The 24,550-nt window shown below is 39.7% G+C and overlaps 1 protein-coding gene across 1 annotated transcript in view; it reads left to right on the forward strand.

The window, feature by feature from the left end:
* Nucleotides 1-24,550, forward strand: part of HYDIN (HYDIN axonemal central pair apparatus protein) — a 253,955-nt gene that overhangs the window by 37,449 nt on the left and 191,956 nt on the right. Inside the window, exons 7-9 of the mRNA XM_081119804.1 lie at nucleotides 5,145-5,269; nucleotides 14,232-14,433; nucleotides 20,465-20,648. Of these exons, the coding sequence (XP_080975930.1) occupies nucleotides 5,145-5,269; nucleotides 14,232-14,433; nucleotides 20,465-20,648 (511 nt within the window). The remainder of the gene's footprint in view (nucleotides 1-5,144; nucleotides 5,270-14,231; nucleotides 14,434-20,464; nucleotides 20,649-24,550) is intronic.

The raw sequence follows: 24,550 nt of genomic DNA on the forward strand, positions 1-24,550 counted from the left end.
CTGAGAAGGGAAATGACTTATCTAAGTTCCCCAGTAAGTTAATAGCAAAGCTTGGATTAAAGCAAACATGGGCCAGTTCTGGGCTTCCGTACTTTCAGATCCATTCCTCACCCTTTCCCGACAGTGCTCAGCATTGCCTTGGGGCTGCGTTAGTGCCCACCCCCCACCCCCCACCCCCCACCCCGGCCTCCTGAGTCAGCAGGATACCAGGTGGGTTTGACCAGTTCGGGACACTAGAAGGAGATTAGAGGATGGGAAGAAGCTTGGGTATATCTCCTCCTCCCTCCCTGGCTTCAGCAGAGTCCCCAGCAAGCATTTTCTCGGTGCTTCTAGCCCCTGCAGACAAACCTGCCATGGTTGCAACTTCCGGTAACAAACACTTCCTCATCTTTTGCCTCCAGCCTGGGGGTGGAAATGGCTTACTGTTGTTACTAATCCCTGAGCTAGCTCACTGTCTTAAATTGGGCTTCTCATCGCTTCTTCTGTGTAACCAAGTCTCTCAATTAAATTCCCTGTTTTCAAATATTTTTGTTTTCCTGCTTAGACTTTGCATGAAATAGCAGTTTTCTGTTCTTTCCACAAAATGCATGTTTTCCAACCATGCTGTCAATTCTGTGAGCTCCTTCAAATCCTTCCAATAAATCCCTTTTCTGTTTGTTGGCCAGAGTTGGTTTCTGTTGTTTACAGCTGAGAACCCTGGTGGCTGCAGTGAAAAAGGGTGCAGTTGAATTTGTGGTCACATCACGTTGAGTCAGAATCTCTGGTAGATCCCCTGACAGGTATCCATTCTAAAAAACACACAGGTGGCTGTGTTGCCCAGACAGGGTTGGGGACCACTATTTCAGTTAATACGATTGTCAACAGACGTGGCAGAGCCGTGGATACAGTTTGAGAATTTGGAGTCAGTCAAAAACCCAGCATCTGCTCTTGGTCTTGCTACTTTTAGAGTCAATATACAGTTAGAAATAATATCGCACAGGGAGTAGTTTTAAAAACATCATATTCTTGTCATTGAAATGATTTAATTAACATTTAAGTTTATAAATGGTCAAGTTCATATAAATTCTAAAAAAGAAAACTTTCTTTGTGTGTCTGTTGCTGCCATTAGAATGTGAGCTTCTCAAGCGCAAAGGTTGTGCCTGACCCTTCATGTGTGTCCCGGCGTCCGCACAGTATCTAAGATAAATCAGCGCTCAATACCTGTCTACAGGACGCCTGCCCAGCAGCATAGCACAAAGGCGGCGCTGCAGCACGCTCCAGTCTATAAAATGAGCATAATGTTTCTTACACTAACGCAAGGAGCTGCCACGGGCTTGAAATATGCGGAGAACACAAACAGTTACTCCGCGACTTCGTTACAGGTTTGACCTAACACTCTAGTAGGTACCAGAATAACTTTGACTATTACAGTAGGATTAATTTCAGAAGGTGAAACAGAAAGGATTAAGAAGCAATTTCAAAATCTAAAACCTCAAGTTAGAAATCAGCTAATAAAAAGCTTACCTGAAGAAAAAATTCTAATATTCAATATATAATAGAATAGAGCCAATATTTAGTCTTCTGCTAAAATATCGAATCATTTGGATGGAACAGTTTTAGTTCTTAAGAATAGTTTATAGTGGATTGAACCAAAAAAAAATCTTCCAAAGTCCCTTAAAATCTTTCTTACGGCTCACGATTTTTCACAAACCTGAGTTTCTTCCCTAATCGAGTATTTGGTATTAATGAGGATGTGGTATCAAAACGAAACACTTTGGTAGAGAGAGCTGGCCTCATACCTTTGAGGAATAATACTTCTACCTCTTTGTAAGAGCATTTTCTGATACTTGATATTTTCTACCCTGTTCAGCCTGTCTGCTTTTAGTAAAATGAAGTACAAAATTAAATTACAGACAATGTTTAAGCACCAGAACTTAGCACACTCTACCCAATTAAGGTCTGATTTATTGAGAGAGCTTAGGCAGCTCTAAGTAGCAGTGGCTATCCCAGGTGATTTTCTATATACTGAAGAAATTTAGTGTAATATAAACCCAACCATTAGCACAACAGGAAAGTATCCGTTACCTCCATATGTAATTTGGATTTCTGGAGTCTCTGGAGAAGGGTCACTTTTGTTTTTCATAGAAAATTAGCTTAGGTTCTGCAATGTAACACTACCCAATTCATTTCAAAACTGTTCTTTTGCTACCAAGAAATATTTGAAAAGAAAGTGAAAGCAATTTCATTTCAGCGTAGGAAGAAAAATATTAGGAACTAGGGAGGCAAAGATGGAAGAAAATATTACAGTAGATTATGTTGTTCCCAAACCAGGACACTGCGCCCAGTTCTCAACATTTTAGATTCTTACCCAGGCCATAAGGAAAAATGGAACTTTTGAGTCTGTGACACTCAACTTTGTCTCACATGAGGCAGAAATTCTTGAGATAATAAAGTCTGCTCTTCTCCTGTTCCACCAGAATGTTATTAAGATTAATTTATGATTACAGATATTTTTATTTCCCTCTAAAAGTTTTTCGTAATTCAATCTGACAACCTCTTCTGAGAGGCTCCTGTGAGTACAGAACTGTTCATGGGGTGGTGAGAGACACCAAGATGGATCTAACCAGGTGTCTTCCACCTTCAGGGGTGGTTTGGGGTAGTCTGAAAGAACTTGAACTTGAAGGCATGCTGCTGTCCAATCTTCACCACCACCTAGTTGGATAAGTTTGGGACAGTTGCCTGACTTTTTGGAGCATCTGTTTTCTCATGTCTAAAATGCAAATAACAATACCTACTTTCTCAAGGTTTTTTTGAGGATTGGAGGAATCGACATATGTCAAATACCCAGTGTGGTACCCAGCACAGAATATGTGCTCATGAAATTTTTTTTTGCTTTCCCTTTCCTTTCATCTCAAGAGTAGCTATTGAGAGAGGCAGGCATGAAAACTAACTACAGTCAAGGTGAACTGTAGTAAGAAGTAAAAAAGAAAATTATAGCCTCTAAGAGGAAGGAGACACTATTAACAAAAGGGAGAATTAGGGAAGATTCTATGTAAGAGGTGGTTTTGAGTCTGGGCTGTGATAAGTGACTTTGAAAGGAATGCGGAACGTCTGTGTAGGGGACACAGTCTGGCTGGAAGGGGGGGGGAGGTGGCAGTGTTAGGGGAGATTATTGGTGAAGAGACTCAAGTCCTCCCATCCCATCCCATCCCATCCCACCCCAGCCTGACTTGGAGTGTGACAGGTATATAGGATATTTGGACAGATGTGTGTGTTTAATGAGAATGCAAAAATGGCTTGGGAGCAGGTTGTGTGGGACCTTGAATGCCTAGGACTTTGAACTTTATGGCTTAGGTTACGAGGGCCACTGAGGTGTTTGAACAGAGATTGATGTGTTATGACCTGTGTGTTTTTTACAAAATCTCTAGAGCAGCATAAAGCATTGAGAGGAGAATTATAAAAATTTGAACTCATCTAAATACCCAAGATCATCCCCAGGCTCATCTTCCATCTAGGTCTGCCAGTGAGGGAGATAAAAATAGCAACAACAATAATAATAAACACTTTTTTTTAGCACTTTCCGTGTGCCAGGCATCATTCTAAGCACTTCACTCATATCAACTCCTTTACTCCTCACTACTTCATAGGGTTCTACGAAGCAGGTGCTGTCGTGACCCTCATTTCACAGATGAGGAAATGGAAGGTTCAATGACTTGCCCAAGGTCACAGCAGAACTGGGTTTTGAACTCATTCCATTGACTCCAGTCTAGTAACCACTGCACCATTGTACCTCTACAGCAATGCTGGGGGTTCATTGGAGGATCGGTGCCGTAGGTATGGGAAAAGATCAAATATCAAAATGGAAAAATGAAGAAAGGAGAGGGAGATTCAAATGAAGAAAACCAGAGAAAAGAAACAATTGCCTGTGGGAGGAAGCACCAAGTGCAACTTTGCCAGAAGCTCTGTACCCTCCTAGAAAAAAGCTTAGGTGATCTGAAATTAAGTTCATTATCTGCGGGGAGATTTAAGGATTGGTTGTGATAGAAGCAAATAATCAGAAATTGCTTAGCCTGCCAGACACATTGTACAATGCATTACTTTGAAAAACTAGCAATTTAAAGAAGTGAAATGGAGCATGAAAATAATTAAGTGGGCTGGGTTTCCTATGTTGAAGGAAGAACTTTGTAAATTATTTTTTTTTAAAACTGTAAATTATTTAAGGTACTTCATGATCAGATCCAGTTTCTCTCTTACTACTCCCTTCCAGGACAGTTAAATGGAACTATTTCCAAATCCACCCTACCTCCCCATAGTGTCTACATGCCCAAATTCTTGAAGACACGGAACTTGTCCCCAATTTGCCTTTTCAAATGCTTTCCACCCATCTGCAGCTTGCCTTCACCCAGGTGGTTGACCTGTATGGCACAGGTCCACAGGCTCCTGTCCTTTGGCTTCTGGTTGGGTTCAGGCATTGGGAACCCAGCAGGCCATCAGACAGGACACTTTCCCCCCAACAGTGTTCTCTGTGAAGCCACCGGGCTGGCTGTCTCCGTTGACTAAAGCTCCTTGCTTCTCATAGAGCTCTTGTGGGTTTGGGCCTAGAGGTGGTACCAGCTCTACTGTTAATAACCTTGGGACATGGTGTCATCTCTTGTAGTTCTCCTGTATCCCTCCCTTCCTTTAAACAGACCCTTTGTTAAATTGCCCTCAGACTGTCCTTATGTGATTGTGTGATCACTTCCCTTTGGGGACTCTGATATATTTCTCCATTATGAAGTTCTTTCTTTTCTAAACGCTCACAAAACTTGGTTTTTATCCCTTTGCAGGTACTGTTCGCTTGAAGATTACATTATTTGCATGCATGTTGTAAATCTGTCCCTTACTGGAATCATTCAGTGAGTGTTCAAAGGATGGCTGCTGAATGGCAAGGACACAAGCAAGAATATTACTGCATCATTTCAGTTTCTCTGAAACTTGCTGATCTATTACTGTTATTTTAACATTAAAACTAAAGTTATTTCACATTAGGGGAAAAGTCTACTTTACCTCAGACTCACTGACACAGTGTCAGGACTGAGCCGTCTATAGATCTAGGACCCATGCATCCCTCCCCTCCCCTCACACTGACAGGAATGTGTTCTGATGGTGTGTCTCATGTGTTGCAGGCCGTTCTCCGTAGAGCCATCTGTTGGAATTCTTAATGTGGGAGAGTCCATGCAGCTGGAAGTGGATTTTGAGCCACAGACTGTGGGCAGTCACAGCAAAAGGCTTATTGTGTATTACGACACAGGTATGCATTATCTTCTATTAAAAGTTCTACATGTTAAGAAAGGCCAGATGGAAAATGTGACAAAGCAAAGTACGAGACGGTGGTTTTGTCTGCATTAGAGTAAGCTAAAATCCACAAGGTAAAGAAAAAAAGAATGAATGCCTCCAACAGAAATAATGTTGAGGCAGATATAAATCCCACCTGACTGGTTTCTCCAATGCTTGAGAAATACAGGGCTCAGAAAGGAACCTATACCCAGATGTCATGCAGTAGATTGAGGTTATTTATATGTAAATGGACTTGAAGGTAACTTAATACCCCATGTGTTTTCCACTTGATTTATCGTTGCATTTATCTAACATTTTGAAAATGTAAACCTCAGTTCAGAATGGTCTTGTGTGTGCTCACTAGTCTATGTAAGATCCAGTTACCTTAATTCTTAGAATGTGCAAATAGTGGCCACAGCATTTTCTTGAAGGCCACACCCTGCACAATGATGGAAATTATTCATTGTTTTTGCAAGTATTTAATTGATGCCCATGTAGACTGCATGTACAATATGCGAGTATCCAAAGTTGCTTTTCAAATTAATATTTTAGCATTCCCATTTATTATTTCATATCCTCATTTCCTTTGCATTTCTTTTTTACCTGTTCACACTGAATGATTCAGATTGTCTGAATCAGAAGGGCATTGTAGGGAGAAAACAGAAGTGTACAGCCAGGGAAAGAGCAACAAATGACACTGAGGTCACAGTGCAGAGCTGCTGGCTTTGTGGATGCATAGCTGAGCAGGACAATTCAAGCCACTGCATAAGGACACATGGTTAGGTGGTTCTGACTCTACATTGCCCAATGTAACAACAGCATATAACCAGTGGCACAATCTCTATTTCTTATCTTTTAGTGTTGGCCATAATTCACTGGCTGCTAGCAAGAGAAACTTAACCTGAACTAGCTTAAGCAAAGGAAGGAGTTGGTCCACATAATCCAACAGTGGAAGGTTAAAAACACAGCTTATAACACATCAGGGACAATGATTTTTCCAAAGTAGCTGTGCCATTTTACACCCCCACCAACAAAGCGTGAGAGTTCCAGTTGCTTCACATCCTTGCCCACACATGGTGGTGTATTGTTCACTTCAGGTATACCAGTGTGTAAAGTGATGTCTTCTAGTGGCTTTAATTTTTATTTCTCTAATGATTAATGATATCGAGCCCCTTTCATGTGCTTACTAGCCATTCATATATCTTTTATTATTAATTTGTAAGAGTATTTTATAACTGCATATTCTGAGTACTAGTCATTTGTCAGATATATGTATTGTTAATATTTTCTTTCAAGTCTGTAGCTTGCCTTTCCATTTCCTTAATGATATTTCTTAATGAGCAGAAAATTTTCATTTTGATGAAACCCACATTATCAGCTTTTTTCTTTTAGGATTAATGCTTTTTGCCTTCTTGCTAAGAAATCTTTGCCTTCTCCAAGATCATGAACATATTCCCCTATGTTTACTTTTAGAAGGGTATTAGTTTTAGTATCTATGTTTAGGTTAATGACTGATCTTTGATTTCATTTTTGTATATGTGTGAGGTAGGCACCATGTTTCTTTTTCCTTCCGAATGGATTATTGGCTCTTCCCCATTCTGTTATCCTGTTCTGAAATTTCAATTAGTTACTCTTTATTCTATTATGGAATCTGTTATTACTCTATTACTTATTTCTTTTAACCGCCCTTGTATGTTTCTTGTTTGTCTCTGTAGACGTCTCTGCATACATCTTATCCATTCAGTAATTTACTCTTCAGTGAAGTCTCTCTCATCTGCTGAGTTTCAATTTTTCAATTATAATTATTTTCATTTCTGAAATATTATTTTGTCCTTGTTAAATCAGAGTGCTCTCTACTCTTATTTTTCAAGTTTTCCTTTTTTTAAAAAAATTAATATATTTGACATTATATTTATATTAATTATATATAATTATATATTTATAAATATATTAATTATATTTAAATTAAATATTAAATACTTAATATAAAATATTTTACTATATTAAACATAGTTATTTATGTATCTGATAATTCAAACATATTAAATCTGCTTATTTATTTCATTTGCTGTTTATTGTTTCTGATGATTTTTAACCATGGCATCTGTAGAGGAGGGAAATTATCTTTCTTCTAAACCCTTCTAGGCTTTTGGCTGGGCCCCTGTAACAAAAGACAGATTATCAAGAGAAAAGCATACAGATTTATTGAATGTAATTCTTATGTGACACGGGAGCCTTCGTGAGGAAATGAAGGCCTGAAGGGGTGGCTAAACCTGTGTTTTTACGTGAGGCTTGTGGAGAGCGGTCAGCCGTGGGAAAACCTGATAGGACGAAAGGGTATGAGCTGCATGTGGGAAACGGGGAAGCAGTGAGGCCTGTTGGCTCAGATTCCCCTCAGTGTCCCTCTGTCCCTGTGGATAAGGATGCCCCTGTCATCCAAGTATGGGGGTCACCTCTCAAATGAGGGCCTTACGACCTGCTTCAGGGGACTCTCCAAGAAATCCTTCCTGCACCTGCCAAGGTGCCATATTTGGGAGTGTCCTGAACTCCATCATATCTTACGACCCTTTGTGATTTGTAAGTTTTGAATTTAGCATTTCCGCTTTGGCCTGGCCCTGGACTTTGTCTCCTGTCCTAGGAATACAAAACAATAGTTGGAGCAGAAGTTCAAGGGCTAACAAAAGCCATTAGGGCAAAAGACAGCCTTGGCACTACACTACTTCCTGCTGTTCTTCACTTCCCTTTGGTGTCCTTATTTTTAAAAATATTTTATTGCGTATTTTAGTTATTTCAATCTCCAGTTTAATTTACTACTTAAAACTGACTCTAATCTGACTTTTTCACATTGTTCAGCATTATTTATAGAATAGTTCATTCTTTCCCACTACTTTATAATTCTCTCTGTATTATAAACATGGTTTATTCCTCCATGTATTTAGGTTTTCTTTAATCAGTAGTTTTCTGGGTAGAAGTTTGAACATTGTGGTTAGATTTAGTCATATGTTCATTGGTTTTTTTATGTTGGTGTGATTTTTAAGTATATTTTTATTGTGGTATATATAATTTAGATACAGTAAGATGTACAGATTTTAATTTAATATTTTTTCATAGTCAGTAGATGTTCCTAATTTTCTTAACAGTGTCTTTTCATTAGCAAAATAATTTAATTTTTATCAAGTAGACTTTATCATTCTTTTTCTTTTATGGCTAGTGTGGTATTTTTTCAAATTCTATTTTCTAAATTTTTGTGGGTATATCAAAATACAGTTGAATTTTTTTACGTTGATCTTTTATCTATAGACCTTGATAAATTAACTTATTAGCTCATAGTTTATCTGTAGACTATTTTGCATTTTGCATACATACAACCAGGTCACCTGCAAACGATAGTTTAATTCTTCTTCAGTGCTTATACCTTTTATTTCTTATCATGTCTTGCACAGGTTAGGCCTTCAGTACAGTGTTCAATGGAAATGCTGATAATCAATGTCGTTCTCTTGTTCTCAATCTCAGAGGGGAAGTGCTCAAGGTTTCATCATTTAGTATATCTTTAGTGGATACTCTCTTTCAGATTAAGAAAACTTTTTTCTATTTCTAGGTTTCTTTTCATCTTGAATGGATGTTGAATTCCATCAATTACTTCTGTATACATTGATACTATTATATATTATTTCACCTTTGCTCTTCTAATGCAGTGATTGATTTTCAAATGCTAAATCCCTGCTCTATTCTGGGTTAAACCTAAGTTTTAAATGTTATTGTTTTAGTAAATCACTGGATTAGATCTGCTGATAATTTGTTTGAAAATTTGACATCCAAATTCATAAAAAAGATTGGCCTGTAACTTTCTTTTCATGTAATGCCCTTGTCTTTGGTCTTAAAAAACCAATTGGTCTCATAAAACAAGCTGGGAATTATTCTCTTTTTTTATTCTCCAGAAAAAGTTTTTTTTCTTTAAGATTGTAACTTCCTTAAATGATTGAAAAAATCATTATTCAAGCTATCTGAACCTAAAGTTTGTTTTTCTTAAAATTGTTCAGTTTCTCAGTATACATGGATCTGAGATTTTCTATTTTTTTCTTGTATAATTTTTGGTAAACTTTTTCAAGCAATTTTCCTAAGAAATTAAGTGACTTGCACAAGGTCACATAACTAGTCAGAGGGACAGTTCGAACCCAGACTCTCAACTCCTGCGCAGTGCCTTTTCCACCATAGTGGGTCATCTCCCCAGTCTCTCATATTACTACTTTTGCATCTTTACTCCCTCATCCATTGACTTTGAAATGCAGCTGCATTCTCCCAGTGGCCCTCGATCGGGATTGTGTATTTGATTGATACCATACTTACATGTTTAGTCCTGTGCTCAAGAAAGTGAATGTTTGAATATTAAAAGTTAGTCATCTATGGCGAAGTTGATTTCCATGTCCTGAGGTTCTGGTGTCAACTTTGGTTCATGAATAAAAGTCATTTTCTAAAGATTGCAGACAGAGGTAAACTGTCTTGTAGCAGTTTTCCTTACATGAAACAAACTGCTGATAAGAATATGCTTTCATCTTTATTACGGGTTATTAATGCCCAGGACCTATAACCAACCTTTCATGAGTGAAAACCGTAATGACTGCCTAAACACACTAATCATGCGGCTCTTCCAAGCAGCCGTGGTCGTTGGCCTCGTCCCCGGAGCGTCTGATTGAGCCTTCTGCAGCTGTTTGAAGCATGAACTGGTTTGAGGATGGAAGGCTAGCGTGGGCTTTTCTTCCTGCTTCCCCAGGCAGCGTTCCAGGAGGGGCTTTGCTCCCCTCGGCGGGAAGTACTCAGTCACATTTCTAAAACTGTTGTGTTTATGCCCTTCAGTTGTTGGTCCTCCACCAGGTATGTTCTTGGTTAAATGCAGCCAGGAGATTTTGCTTTTCCAACAACCAGAGTTTGAACCAGTGGTCTAGCAATTAAGGAGATGGAGTATAAATTTCACCAACATCTAATATGATATTCATTAACATTTTCCTGAACCGGGATCCTCCCCCTTTCTTGCTGTGCTTGCCCTTCTAGAGTGGAATCAAGTTTGTTCAGGAATCGCTTTTCCCCTAGCAATGATTTGTCTAAAACTGAGAAGGAACTGAAGGAACTTTCTACCTTTGACAAACCCTCCGGAAAAGGTTGAGAGTATGATCACTCAAGACTACTGCGCTGGTAACAAAACAAAACATAATGAATGAACTAGTTCTATCTTTTCAATAAAACTGAGACCTGAAGATATTAATCGACTATTAAAAGAGAATCAAATGATTAATTGCTTAAGTTTTGCATTTTTCAGCTGGGTATTGAGAAACTTGAGCCTAAGGGTTCAAGGAAATACTAGTATTCAGAACAGGCTTGAGGAAGAGACATTCTTATTGAACCTTTGGTTACTCTGAATGAGCACTAGAAGTAGGAGCACAGCAGTGGTTTTTTGTCAGTGCCTGGTAAGGTTGCTGTCACCTTAGAGGTCACATTAACCACTAGCATAATCAGGATATACTAATGCACTTATTTGGCATTTTAAAAAGTACTGTGTCTCTTATTGAAGAGGAGATATTTCAGTTCAGGAGTTGGCAAGTAGGCTTTTTTCCCAAAGGTGTGATGATATATTATTAAATGTAAAAGCAATAATAATATTAGTACTTCACAGGGCAGCTTTATGGTCAATTATATATTTTGCTCTAGTGAACCATAAAGAAATTCTTTTTTTCCCTTCTTAAAGCCAATAAAGGAATACCAAAGGATAATATAGTAAGTAATTGAGAGTGATACGCTATCTTGCAGTTGAAACTGCTAAATAGTATATATCTTATGCAGACTTAACTGCATGAACTTTGTTTCAGTTATGCGATTATTATATTATAAATGTGTGCTGTCGTAATTAGAAAACCTAACAAAGCATAGTTATTGTAAAAGAAGGAAATGTTTTAACGTGGCTTAGAGGCAATGGAAATATTCCTTGATCTAGTTTTATTTTTCTTTGATTTTTATTTCATAGCCTAGGATAGGGAATAGCAGAAGTTAGGACACACAGGTGGTCAGGGATTGTGTAGGGAAGTGGAATGAGAATTCCGTAAATTACACAGGAAGACTCTCAAGTCATTAGGTGATAGTATTTAAAGGGACATTAGAGGGCCTCTCTTTAATTCCCTTTATTGGAGAGATCAGTAAACTGAGGCCCAGAGACATTCAATGACTGCATATCTAGGTAAAGCTGGAACTTGAACCCAGGTCTTTGGCACCATCTGAGACCAGTGCCCTTTCCACAATCCTACACTGCCTTCCGTGCAGATTAGAAATACTGATTTTGGCATTGCCACTGGTGTGCTGGGTGAGCTCAGCCAAGTCCCATAATTTGCTTCTCAAACCCTTCAAAGGGCACTTCCAAAGGAGTTTGTTTCAACAATTCACTTGACTGGTGAATTTGACCCTGCTGTGACCAAGAGATGAGAAACCCCACTCATCAACTTGTCAGTTCCCTAAAACAGTGGTTTTCAACCAATGTGCCTAAAAAAATTTTAAAACATGCAATACCTGACTATTTAGTCAAGGGCACTGACCTCTTTTCCCTTAGATTGTCAAATAAAAAATGATAACAGCCAACACAACAATAGCCGTTTGATGTGAATGAATCAAAATTATATCTATTTTTTTGTCAGATCGGCAACAAATATATTTTTTGTTGTGCCACAGAATTTTAGTAATTAGTTTATATGTGCCATGAGATGGCAAAGGTTGAAAATCTCTGCCCTAGAGAATCTAGGGCTCCGCTCATATATATTTTTTAAACTATCCTCTGCTGTGTGAAAGTACTGAAACCACAGTATGAAATATATTGTGTATATAGCTGGCTTCACATTTTTTGGTAAAATTAGTTTTGTTCATATTTGTTTTTACTAGATTGATAGTAGCAAAACTGGCAAGAGGTAATGAGACCTTCTACAAAATATATCTTTACTAAGACAGAATAAATGATGGTGGCTAATCTCATCTACAATAATTGCAGTGTTCAACCCCAGAAACCCAAAAGAAACCATTGAGGGAACAGGCACTCCAAGGACACAGAAAATGCTGAGGCACAGCAACCTTGTCTATTCTTGTAGGCGTAAAACCTCCACCCTATCCTTCGGCTATGGAGCTGGGGGCTGGGACCCTTTCTAAGGTTATCTTCGTGAAAGTGGGTGTAAGAAGCAAGTGGGGATAAGACAAGCGTTATTGTTTCCTTCACTTTGTGGATCTGATGATTTTTAGAAGATACTGGTGAAAAAAATGAATATTAGGTGGTTCTTGAAAAGAATATGGTGACTCTTGCTGTATATCTGGGAAGGAGCAGTTTTGCAGTGAGCAACTCAGGTTGATGACATTAGTCTCCCTGACCCCCTAGATCTGCGTGAAATAAGTAAACCCTTGTATCTTTTCATTGATTGATTTTTTAAACAATGAAATACTGGGTGGGCAAAAGTAGGTTTACAGTTGTGAGTACACGAAACACAGAGGTTATTCTTGTATTATTATTTATTCTTGTATTATATATTTTTCCATATGAACAACTGTAAACCTACTTTTGGCCACCCCTGTATTTCAAATAACCACAAAAGCACAGACATATAATCAACATCCATTATACTGAACACATCTCAACATTTTGCTATGTACATTTCTTTCAGATCTTTTATTTTATGGATAACTGAAATGATTATAGATTTGAAGTCACCTCGTTACTCTTTCCTAATCTAATATTCTTATCTTATTCCTCAGAGGAGCTGTATTGGGTGCATTTTTGTGCTAGCCCAACATATTTACTTCTCCATAAACAACATGCACTATTATCTTGAGTAGTTTTATTTATGTCATATAAATGGTATCATGCTGTATGTACCATTTCTTAACTTGACTTTTCATTCAACATTATGTTTTAAAGATTTAAACATATAGATATACTTTGCTCTGATTCATTTTAACTAATGCAACATACTCCAGCATGTGAATATACTATAATTTATCTATTCACCTACTGAATATTAGATGTTCCTAGTTTTTTGCTATTACAAACAGTGTTCCAGTGAGTTGTGTATGTGTAGCTGTAGGAGATTGTCCCTAAGGATAAATGTCTAGAAGTACAATTGCTAAGTTATAGGGCAAATTAATCTTCAGCTTTACTAGATACTAAATTGATTAATCAGGTGGTTGTACCAATATGTATTTCTATCAGCAGTCTAAGAAAATTCTTTTTTTTCTACATCCTTGACAACATACTGCCAAAACAGCATTGTCAAACTGTTTGATTTATATTAATCTGATGGTTATGAAATGGTATTTTATATATAAACATAGCTTTTCCTTTCTATTTTTGAAGCGTGTGTGTGTGTGTTTCATTTTTGTTTTCTTTTAATTGCTGTTGTTTAGGGATGTGGCTTCTATTAAATAGTCTGTTTCTTATTAATGAAGTTATTAAATTTTCCTTCCTGATCCCCTTTGACTGGACTTAGATCCTGTCTTGCTGAGCAGCTCTTCCCAGATATATGTGGTACAGTTACTTTAAGAATCAGAAATCCAGCTCATGCTTGAGATAGAGATGAAACATATGGTTATAATTCTAGAACTCAGGTGCCCTCATGGTTGGACCGTAGGATTCAAAACTATGACAAAGGAAAAAAAAGCCTAGTAGCCCCCACCACCACAATTCATATTTTATGTATTTTTTACAGTGACCAAGCAAGATAGTTTGCTTCTCTATAATTGTACCCAACATAATTTAATTATTTTCTAATCATATCTGACCTCTGGGTTGATGGGGGGGAAGAATGAAATGTGTAATGCTTGTGCAATATTCCCTAACTTCACCTTGTGAGGAAAACAGCCCTAGTAGTATCGTTCTAGAATAAATCTCAAAGTGTGTTTACTTTGTTAATTTCTAGGTGAAAAAATGTTTGTGTCTCTATATGGAGCTGCCATAGACATGAATATAAGGCTGGACAAGAATTCTTTGATCATTGAGAAAACCTACATTTCTCTGGCCAATCAGCGAACTGTAACCCTTTACAACCGCAGTAACATCATTGCCCATTTCCAGTGGAAGATATTTCCTACTCAGGAGGAGGAATATAGAGAAAAATACAGGTTTGTAAGAAAAATCACCTAGATGCCGTAATATGAGGGAACACAAAACTCAGTTGTTATGAAAAATCAGTGACTTTCGTGATAACTTTTAAACCAACTCAACAATGTCAGATTTTTATAACTTGGGTCCAGTGTACGATGCTCATTTTTTCATTGAAAGAACTTGAGTTGAGCTATGTGGAACACAGTATTGTCCATTCTCAGTTCATCTTAACCTGGTTATAATTTATCATAGCCAAAATACTGGATTTTAAAGACCAAATATATCATTCTTCACTGTTTCCTCAAAACTAATCTACACATCTGTGTTTCATTTCATAGCCCTAACCAGACTGATGAGGTTTCATAGGGTTTCTAAAAATAATCTCTTTTGGGTTGGGATCAATGTAGAATTTTTTTTTCAGTGAATAGGTATTTCCAGAAAATCAGAAGAATGAAGAAAAAGACGGGCTTAGATATAACAGCTTTTATATTCCCAGTTTCAGTAGCATTGCTGAATAACTGCTAACATGTAATCTAATAACGATTCCTTATTAGTATTTTTAATCTTCTGCTTTTTAAAATGATTCTTCAGGCAGTAGAGGGAGTTAATAAAATGGAAAGCCTACTATTTTAACTAATCTCTTCGCTGTTAAATTTTGAGTATTTCTTTTTACTGAATCTACCCTTGCCTCTTTTAAACTCCTCCCATCCTCCCCGAATTAACACCTTTGCTGCTTTCATTGGGATTTATTCAGCCTTTTTATTTGCCTCTCCAATTTCATTAAAGATTAGCCCTGGGAAGCTTCAAAGCTTTGTTTAAAACCAACTTAGTATGTGATAAAAATAAAAGTCTTAGGTCCTTGGAAACCAGGCAGAAATCCCCCACTGTGCTGCCCCTAATTGAATCAGAAGGAGCTGTGACAATAACAGGACACAGTGGAGCCCGAAGCTTCATCATTCAGGCAGGGAGCTTTAATCACTGGATTGCCACTGTGTCATCTTTAAAAAGTGAGAAAAGAAAAGACTTTCCTGCCTGAAAACTTTCGTTTGCCTCATGGTATAGAAATATCAGTAGTTGAAAAAGGTGAGAGGAAACTGCTCATTGGTTGCTTCGTTTGTCCCGATTCCCCAGCTGATGTGTGTACCAACAATCAGAGTGGTCCAAGCAGGCTCAGAGACAAGATGCAAGAGCAGGTACAAACAAAGGAACAGTGATAAACGTAGTGTTTAAATATCCTGCTTGTCCTGCAGGCATAGTCTCTTGGGGCGAATGAATATACACTATCAGAGGGGAAGCCAGCTTTAAAGTGCACGATGCCTACGTGTTTGACTGTATGTATAGGGCATAACTGATGCCAGGCCTGCGTCCAAAAAATATTTAAGGATGTTAATTTCTACAGTGAAACTCAAGAAATTCAAACCAACTGCTATCACAGATGTTACAATGTAGAGTGTATCATTTCAACCACACCCCTTTCCACCAACCCTGACACTCCCACCCTTATCTCTCTTTTTTTTTTGGTAAGTTTTCTTTTTTAACCCTCACCCGAGGACATGCCTAGAGAGAGGAAAGGAGGGAGGGAGGGAGAGAGAGAGTATTGAAGAGAGAGAAACATGGGCCCACGAGAGAAAAACTTCAACAGGCTGTCTTCCATGTGTGCCCTGCGGGGGATGGAACCCTCAACCCAGGTCTGCGGCCTGACCAGGAATCCAGTAGGCAGCCTTCTGGTGCTCAGGACAGCGCGAGCTGGCTGAGCCGCTCCTGCTGGGCTCACGCCCTTATCTCCTTAATATTATCCTTGAGCCTTATCCCTTTGCTCTTGTATTATCTTTCTTTATCTCTTGTTCTTTCTATTAGTTCCTCTAGCAACTTTTTTATAGCAAGGGTATAATATGGGTTAACATTTTCATAACCATGATTAGAAGCCTAATTTTATTTTCTAGGATCATGCCCCTCCCTTAGACAGTGAACTTGAAAAGTGGCTTCAGATGGCTAAGTAAAAATACCTCCATTTTAACTTTGGGTGACACATAGCAACACGACTCATGTTTCTCCAAACTGGGCTGGGGGGTCTAAGTGAAGAGTGTATGGAATGTGCTGCCCTTTACCCTCTCCCTCCCCCTCTTCTAGGGCCAGATGCCTGGGGCAAGAAGGGGAAATGATTTAGAGGAGAAATAAACCATTTATGCCTAATATCTTATTTGACCAGGTTTTCTCTTCTCTCTTATCCCCCTCTTGTCCCTTAACACATCCCCAAGCATGCCACAACTTATTAGTCGTGGACTCTTGTCCTGGACTAACTAGCCATGAGATGCCCGTCCTCTTGAAAAGCAAGGCAGTTACAGAGACGTTTGTCCTTTACTGACCATTTAGTTCCTGTCTCTGGATAGCTGCCCCCCTGTAGGTGTCAGTGCTCTTGTTGTGGATATGGGCCCCCTTCTCCTCTGAGTTGTATTTCCTCAAGTTGTATTTCAAGCCACACATCAGTGGAGACAAAGCAGAATGTCCTCTGGTAGCTTGCTTGTGGGCCAAGGTTTGCTCATCCCTGAGAAGTAACAGTCAGACCTTTAATAATGATGTAAATCTTCTCCTGAGCTCCCCAACAAGGCCAGTGCAGGTATCCCTGGAATAATCCTCTTTATGTTTGACTCTCCTGCTCCTGATGGTGAGCAACCTATCCCTTTTCTTCTTTCAGCAGCCTCTGTAGCTAAAAGCATAGAGAGGAAAATTGACTTTGGTCCTGAACTTGGGGCAGAGAGAATAGGATCTCTTTTAAGTGGTCTCGTGCATACTTTGAGAGACTAAAGTTTCCCTTTGCAGCACCCCAAGGGCCTATGGTTTAAAATTTCAGTGAGATTTTTGGGTGAGACTCAGGAGTCTGTCCACTGCTTTTGAGCTATAACATGGCTTAAAGCTTGTCCTAAGGCATTCATCTTACAGGAGCTGGAAGTTGCTCAGTGGTCACATTGAGAATGCTAATTGCTTTAACTGATACCCTCAAGACCCTATTCCAGCCATCATGGTTTCTTGGCTACTACATCTCGATGGTCTCCCAGTGGAGGAATTTTAGCCCTCCCCAAGAGTAAGAAGCTCTATTCCTAGCAGTTATCATTTTCATTCTAGGAAGGATAACTTCCTTCCTCTCCATATACCTCAGCATGTTGGTACCAACCTTAGGACACTCGTCCAGATTTGGGACCTTGGGCTAATCCCAGGCTCCAGACTCTAACAGAGAAGATGTCACTCCCCCTAGGAAGAAGTTCTGGACTTTAAGTTTTTTTTACACTTTTATTTAAACCTTCAGAATGAAATATAGGGGACTTTAAAAAATTACCTTTTGAGTCTCTCTGTCTTTTTGATATTTTTCTGGCACTTGCAGAGAAATGAATCTCTTCAGAAGCAAGGGTTGCATCCATCCCTCCTTACTTCCTCCACCTTGTCCTGGGGGACTGTAAAACATCCCCCACGACTCTCTCGTACTCATTCTCGCCCTGCCTTACTATCTCAGGGGCTTGGCGTGGGCTTCTGAGGGTTTCTGTTGCCCGGCTCTCCGTGCAGGTCATGACCATTGTCTCAATAGCAGCTGGCTCTAATTCTAGATTTGCTTTGTGCAGGAACTCCTAGAATCTTCAGTGGACTCCCATGAATGGTCAGCATGGATTTATTCCGCAACATTTGGAAATAGGAAGACGTGTTTCTCTAGACAGATCAGTTTTAATTGGGCTTTGGGCCCAATTTAATTTTGAGTGGTATTTGGTAAACAGGAAGAGGACCTCTAGTCCTCAGTTTATAACAGTCATCACAGAGTGCTTCGTGACTAGGGTCACATGGTCCATTTGAAGGTGGATGACCCGAGCCTTTCTATGCCAAGTGTAGACATGGAAGTATTTCTCCCAGCTGTGAAGGCCATGGCTTTTAGTTTTTAATCTCTTCAGCATCTAGTTACCACCTCTTGGGGGTGCTGCAAAGGAGCAGGGTCTCTAGCACCTGAAGATGAGGAAGCATTGTTGGTTCAGTGCTGCTGTACCGAAGACACAAGTCTTCCCCATTGACTATAGTCCATAGGCTGTACTGTACTTGACGCCTGAAGGTGATGGGTATTGGTGGCTACTAAACCATTTGGAAAATAGATGAAATCCATGGTTTATCTGAGAGAGAAGGCTTATGTGTTGTTAAGCTCTCTGATGAGAGGTGCCCTCATCTATAAAACAGAACCACCTCTGAGATAGGAGACCATGGATATCAGCAGGAAAAATGGCCCAACAGTAGACTGGGGTATACAGGAGCCCTCACTGGAGTCAACCCAGCTCAAGGTGTTGTTGCATGTTGCTTTTTTAGTCTCTCAGCCACGGCTCCAGTTCTCCATCAGAGGGTAAAGAGAGAGACATCTGGTTTGCACCCACGCCCTGTGCATTATACAGCTGTTGCTAATTTAAGAGTCCCAACAGCATGGGAGAAGAGCAGTACTTGGGAATTTTTGCTCTGTTTTCTTTTGTTTTCTGGCTCAAGGGTTGAGTTAATCGTACTCCTCAGTTCATAGAGCATTATCATCCATCCTTGGTCCAAACAAGGCATTTTATCCCCACACCCCACTCCCATTAACCCCCTAAATAAATGTAATATTTATGATTCCTATTATTTGTTTAAGCAATCCTTCAATCTCTTACATAAAATTTACCCACATTCTTTTGTATTATTGCTAGCACGTTGATGAACATCTTCGTAGCTGTGATTTTACTTACATCCATGATTATTTCTTTAGGATTTATTTCTAAAGATAGGTGTTATAACTTCCACTCTCAGGAATTAATGGTTTCCTTTCTATGGACTGAGCTCTCTTTAATTTGCACTGCTCTGCCCAGCAGTATGGAACGACTGCTTCTCTTGTTACCTTGGACACTGCTTCCCAAACAGCAGTAAAACAGAAGCACAGAATGCTTTTTTTTCCTGTGGAACCAGAACACACTGAACCCATTTCTTTAACATCTTTATGCTTTATAGCCAAAGGAACCTGAACACTAAGGTTATTAAAAAGAGCTATTTGACATTGCTAAGCATGTGGTTTGCATGAAGTCATTTAGAAAACAGTTGGTGCTGAGATAGGAATTCAGTGACCCTGGCTCTCACTGAGAGAGCTAGATAATTTGTCTCTCATCATTGGTAATACCAGCAAAATGCTAAGGAAATGGCCATATGCCCTGGGAGGAGATAAAAATCCAGGTGAGGTAACAGATACCAGGAGTACTGTGATCACATCTGCAGTGAGGGCAGTGAGGAGAGGTGTAGGGATGGCTGCTTTGCTGACTTTTACAAGAGACATGAAGAGCTAAAAAGAGAGAGAAAAAGTGTCTTTAGATGTAGTTTGAGCATTTTATAAGCTTGACAGCTTGGTAATTGCCTGTGGTTGACACAGGGAGAAAACTGGTATTTATTGAGTATCTGCTTTGTCCCTAGAACTCTACCAGGTCCTTGATCACATTTAATCCTCAACACATCTTTATGATGGGGGAGCTCCTAGTTTTAAAGTCACTAGGCATAGAGGAGTTAGGTAACTCCCAAAGTCACAGAGCTAGTGAATAGAGAGTAGAACCGGTATCCAAACCTAGTCCTCTCTGGCTCTCGATTCTGTTCTCTAGGTAACTTAACAGCTAAGAAAGAATTAAAGCTAAGCAAGTTTCAAAGAAACAAAATTGTCCTTGAAGTGTGAGAGGTAGAGTAGATGTAAAGTGTTCAAAAAGAAACCTGGAAAACACAATTACCTAAAAGAAAATAATTGCCCAAATCTGCATGAGGGCTCAGGATTAAGCAAGTGGAGGACAGGAAGGCCTGGAGGACTTCTTGAAGGAAATGACTGAAGAGCAAACAGACGCTCTTGCGAAGTTCAAGTACAAGGTCACTCAGACAGATGTTGCACACTCAGGGCAAGGAGTGACCAGCCCAGGGCGATGGGTGAGATCACTCCCGGGAGGGTGGCCCAGAGGGGGTAGCCCTTTCAGGCGGTCTTCATGGGGGTGCCAGGTGAACCTCACGTGTCCCGCTTTCCTCCAGGGTCTGCGAGGACCTGAGCAGAGAGGAGAAAGATGAGACTGATGAGTTTCTTGAGGAGTGCGTCGTTGACCCTTCCCTCCGAGAGCGCCTGTCCATCCTCTCCCGCACCTTCAAGAACCAGAGGAAGCTGATTCAGGCAGACAGCTCGCTCTTCTTGAATAATATTTTCACCATTGAGCCTCTGGTGAGCACATATATACGATCTGAACATACAGTGAACATAAGCGGAGTGCAGGGCTTGTTTTGATGAGAGGACTCACTCTGGGATTGATACAGCAAGTTCTGATAGCCTAGAGACTCCGCCTGAAGAGCCTCATCATCATGAGGCAGTGGGTGAAGGCTGATGGTAAGAGTGCTCATAGGTTAGATTTATAGGTCACACTTTCTATGCACCAATCCCTGTTAAACACTTTGTATGCATTACCTAATTTATTTCATTTGTATATATATTATCAGTTATGGTTAATCCCCTAGTCCACAAAGGAAGAAATTGAGATTTGGAGAAATTTGGTAACTTACTCAAGGCCAAGCAGTTTGTGTCAGTAGTAGAAATATATCTCTGATTAGCCTAACTCTAGTGTAGGGTTTCTCAGCCTCTGCATTATTGACATTTGGGGCTAGATAATCATTGTCCTGGACATTGTAGGATATTTTATAGCAACCCTGATCTTTACCCACCAGATGCTGGTTGTTACAACCAAAACTATCTCTGGATATTGCCAGATGTCCCATGGTGGGCAAAATGGCTTGGTTGAAAACTGCGTTGTCCTTAATTCACTCAATAAATACTTACTGACTGCATGTTCTATACCAGGCACTCTGTGTGTGTGTACCAGACATCGATGAACAAAACAGACATAATCCTCGATCTTACTGTCTATCTAGTGAAAGCAGAGCCAGGGTTAGAACAGGGTTTGTCTGATCCCACAAACCCAACTTTTCACCACTCTGTCCCACTGTCTCAAAATGACAGTAGCTAGTGTCTTCTATATTTACCGTGTGCTAGGCACTGTGCATTACCTCACACTTAGCAAGCACAGAGTGATCTGAGGGTAAAGACAGCAATCGGAGTTGAGAAAGCCCACAGCTAGTTAGAGCTGCTGGATTGTTACCATTCAGATCTGCTGGAGAGAAGGCATCGGCACAAGAACGCATTAGAATACAAGGTCACTTGTGGGAAACGCCACTGACTATGTAGACCTGTTCTCCTTATGTCTGCACTTCCAAATATTTATTAAAGGATATCGCATAGAAAAGGGATTCCATGGCTAATTAAGTTTCAGACAAACTGGGTAGAGTATTGTTTGAAATTTATTGTAAGACATCTAAAAGTTTTTAATATAATAATATGCATTGTAACCTCCGAGAGGAGGTCTTCCCTTTGGAAACCTTCCATGGGACTATTGTTTTGTGAGACCTGCTATGGGAATCACTAATGAAGACAGTCAGGATACTAGTTCAGAGGCTGAGGTGATTATCAGACTAAAAAGCTAGAGAAGCCTTCTGGAGAACAGAGCCTTGAACTGGGTCTTTCTTGTAGGACAAGACTTTTGGAATCAAAATTGGTGATGTGCATGACATGGCTCATTCAAGGGTCCATGGATGGATCAGGTGATTTGAAGTTAAGGGTTCACATAGGAAAATAGGTTGGAGAAGAGGGTTGGGGCTGAATCTTCTTTTACATCAGATGACTCCACTGCTCAATCGAGTAAAGGGGTATTCAGATATGATGGGTTAAACCTCAAGATGAACATACAGTCTTGGAAAGACAGGACAGATAGATACCTGTTAAAATAGGTCAAGCCCAGAGATGTTGAAAAGATTAGGAAGGCATTACAATCCAAGCAGCAAATGGATGGAGACAGGGAGGAGCAAACAGTCCTGGCAATCTCAGAGATGCCAGTCAGGTCCAGAGTGTGAACAGTCAAGGATCCTTCCCAGCTGGTACCAGAGATCCACACTGGTGAATACTGTCCTGTTTCTCAAGTCCTTCTGAGTGTGGATGACTCAGGGATAGTGAGCACTGGTGTCAGGAAGAGGTGGGAGGCCCACAGAGAAGTCTTGCACATGTCCAATCCAGAAGGAGAAAGATTAGGGTTACCTTGGATTTTCTTCTCGTGCTCAAGCTTCTTGATGGAGATAGATGTGTATTAAAGTGAGGCATTGAATTATGATTGCTTTTGAATTCCAGATAGGAAGCTGAATTGGGCATTATCACAAGGTATCTTTTCACCATTAGGAAGAAAAACATTCTTTAGAACAGTGACACACAGAAATGGTATCTTTTAAATGAGGCTAATTTTGTTGATATTATAGGGAAAAAAGTCACCAGAAACAGGAAGGAGAGTTAAAGTACAGTGGTGTTCATGGCATCAGTAATGGTTTTGTTTTTTCTGTACACTATTCAGGTTTTCTTCCTGTGATAGCATTTATTAGCTGATTCTTGACAATTTTTGCAAAATGAAAATGAAGGCATGAAACTTTCCTAGTGTTTATTTTATAAAGTTCTTCTGGTCAAAACAGCAGAACTCAGTGTCAGCTATAGTGAATTATTTATTGATGTTAAATCTTCTTTTCCCCTTCTACTTAAAGATCCTGATAGTTTTATAGAAATACAGTTCTTGTGAGTGTAATATAACCTTACCTTGTAAATTACTTTTGAAGGTATTTGATGGGAAAATTCTGCCATTTTATTAGCTTCTTGACCTAAATGTGAACTATGGGTATTTTCCACTGTTGAGATTTTGGTTTTCTGATACAGTAAATAAATGCTCTGGTAGTTTGGAATGAGAGAGTTGGGAAAGGATTTATAGAAGAGATGGGATGTGAACTATATGTTGGAGGAAGGGTAAGATTTAATTAAGTGGAGAGGAAGAAAGGGGATGTTTCTAGTTGGAGAAGTTGTGAAAACAAAGAAAAGGGAAACTATTACTTTCATGGCATATTACAATGAAATGAGCAGTGTTTCTGGAGCAGGCAGTCATGGAGGAGATAAGAAATAAGATTGGGAAGGAGAGCAGAGGAGATCTGGGCTGCCTAGTCAACCCGTGATGCTGTAGCCTACAGTGCGTTTCTGCAAACACGGGATGTGAGGGGTGGTAATGTGTGTTCCTTGGCAAAAGAAGTTTTGTGGTCAGATAAATTTGGGAGATAGTGATTCAAGCAAAGATAATTCTCCGAGCGGTAGAGTGGAAGCAGTATTTCTGCATAGCCAGAGACCCCTTTCTCCACACAGGACGTCGAGGTCTGAGACTCACTGCAGGGCTCGGAGCAGGGGAGTTGCTGTGTCCAAGGTGTTTTAGAAATAGTATCCTGGTGGCCACATGTGGATCCAATTGAAGGAGGGGAGATAGAGAGCCGGAGAGTGGATGCAGGTCAAGTAAGGAAAATGTGCCAATGCTGGCAAGGTCAGGGAGAGTGAACGTCGTTGCTGGCCAGCTCAAGGAGATGTGTGAGAGTGGTGCTGACCTGGAGGGTTGGCCCGGTGATGGTTGGAAAGCAAAGGAAATGGCAGATATTAGAGATGTTCAAAAGAAAGCCATTAAAATTAAGAAGTACAGACTGGTAGTTATAAAATAGTCATGGGGATGTAAAGTACAGCATAGGGGAATATAGTCAATAATATTGTAATAACCATGTATGGTGCCAGGTGGGTACTAGACTTATCGGGGTGTTACTTCATAAATTATATAAATGTCTGACCACTATGCTGTGCACCTGAAACTAATATGAAATGATACTGAATGTCAACTGTAATTGACAAATAAAAAAGAAAGGAAAGAAAAAGAAAGGCATTAAAGTGCTTTTTGATTGATTGGTCATTGAGGGTGAAACATGGTGAGAAATCATGTGTATTCTCAAAGTCTGAACTAGAATAGCTGGGAGAATTATGATGTCTTTGGTAGAAATTAGCAAGTAAGGAATCCTGGGTTTAACTTCTAACTTTGCCAGTAGCAAATGTGACCTTAAGCCACTCGATCTTTCTTGGCTTTGGTTGCCTTGTACACATAATAAGTTTTTGTTGTTGTTTTTAAGGGTAGGATACTTGGATCCAATATGGAGACAGACTCTGAGCTCCTTAAGGTT

The sequence above is a fragment of the Miniopterus schreibersii genome, assembly GCF_964146895.1.
Source record: "Miniopterus schreibersii genome assembly, chromosome: 18".
Classification (NCBI taxonomy): Eukaryota; Metazoa; Chordata; class Mammalia; order Chiroptera; family Miniopteridae; genus Miniopterus; species Miniopterus schreibersii.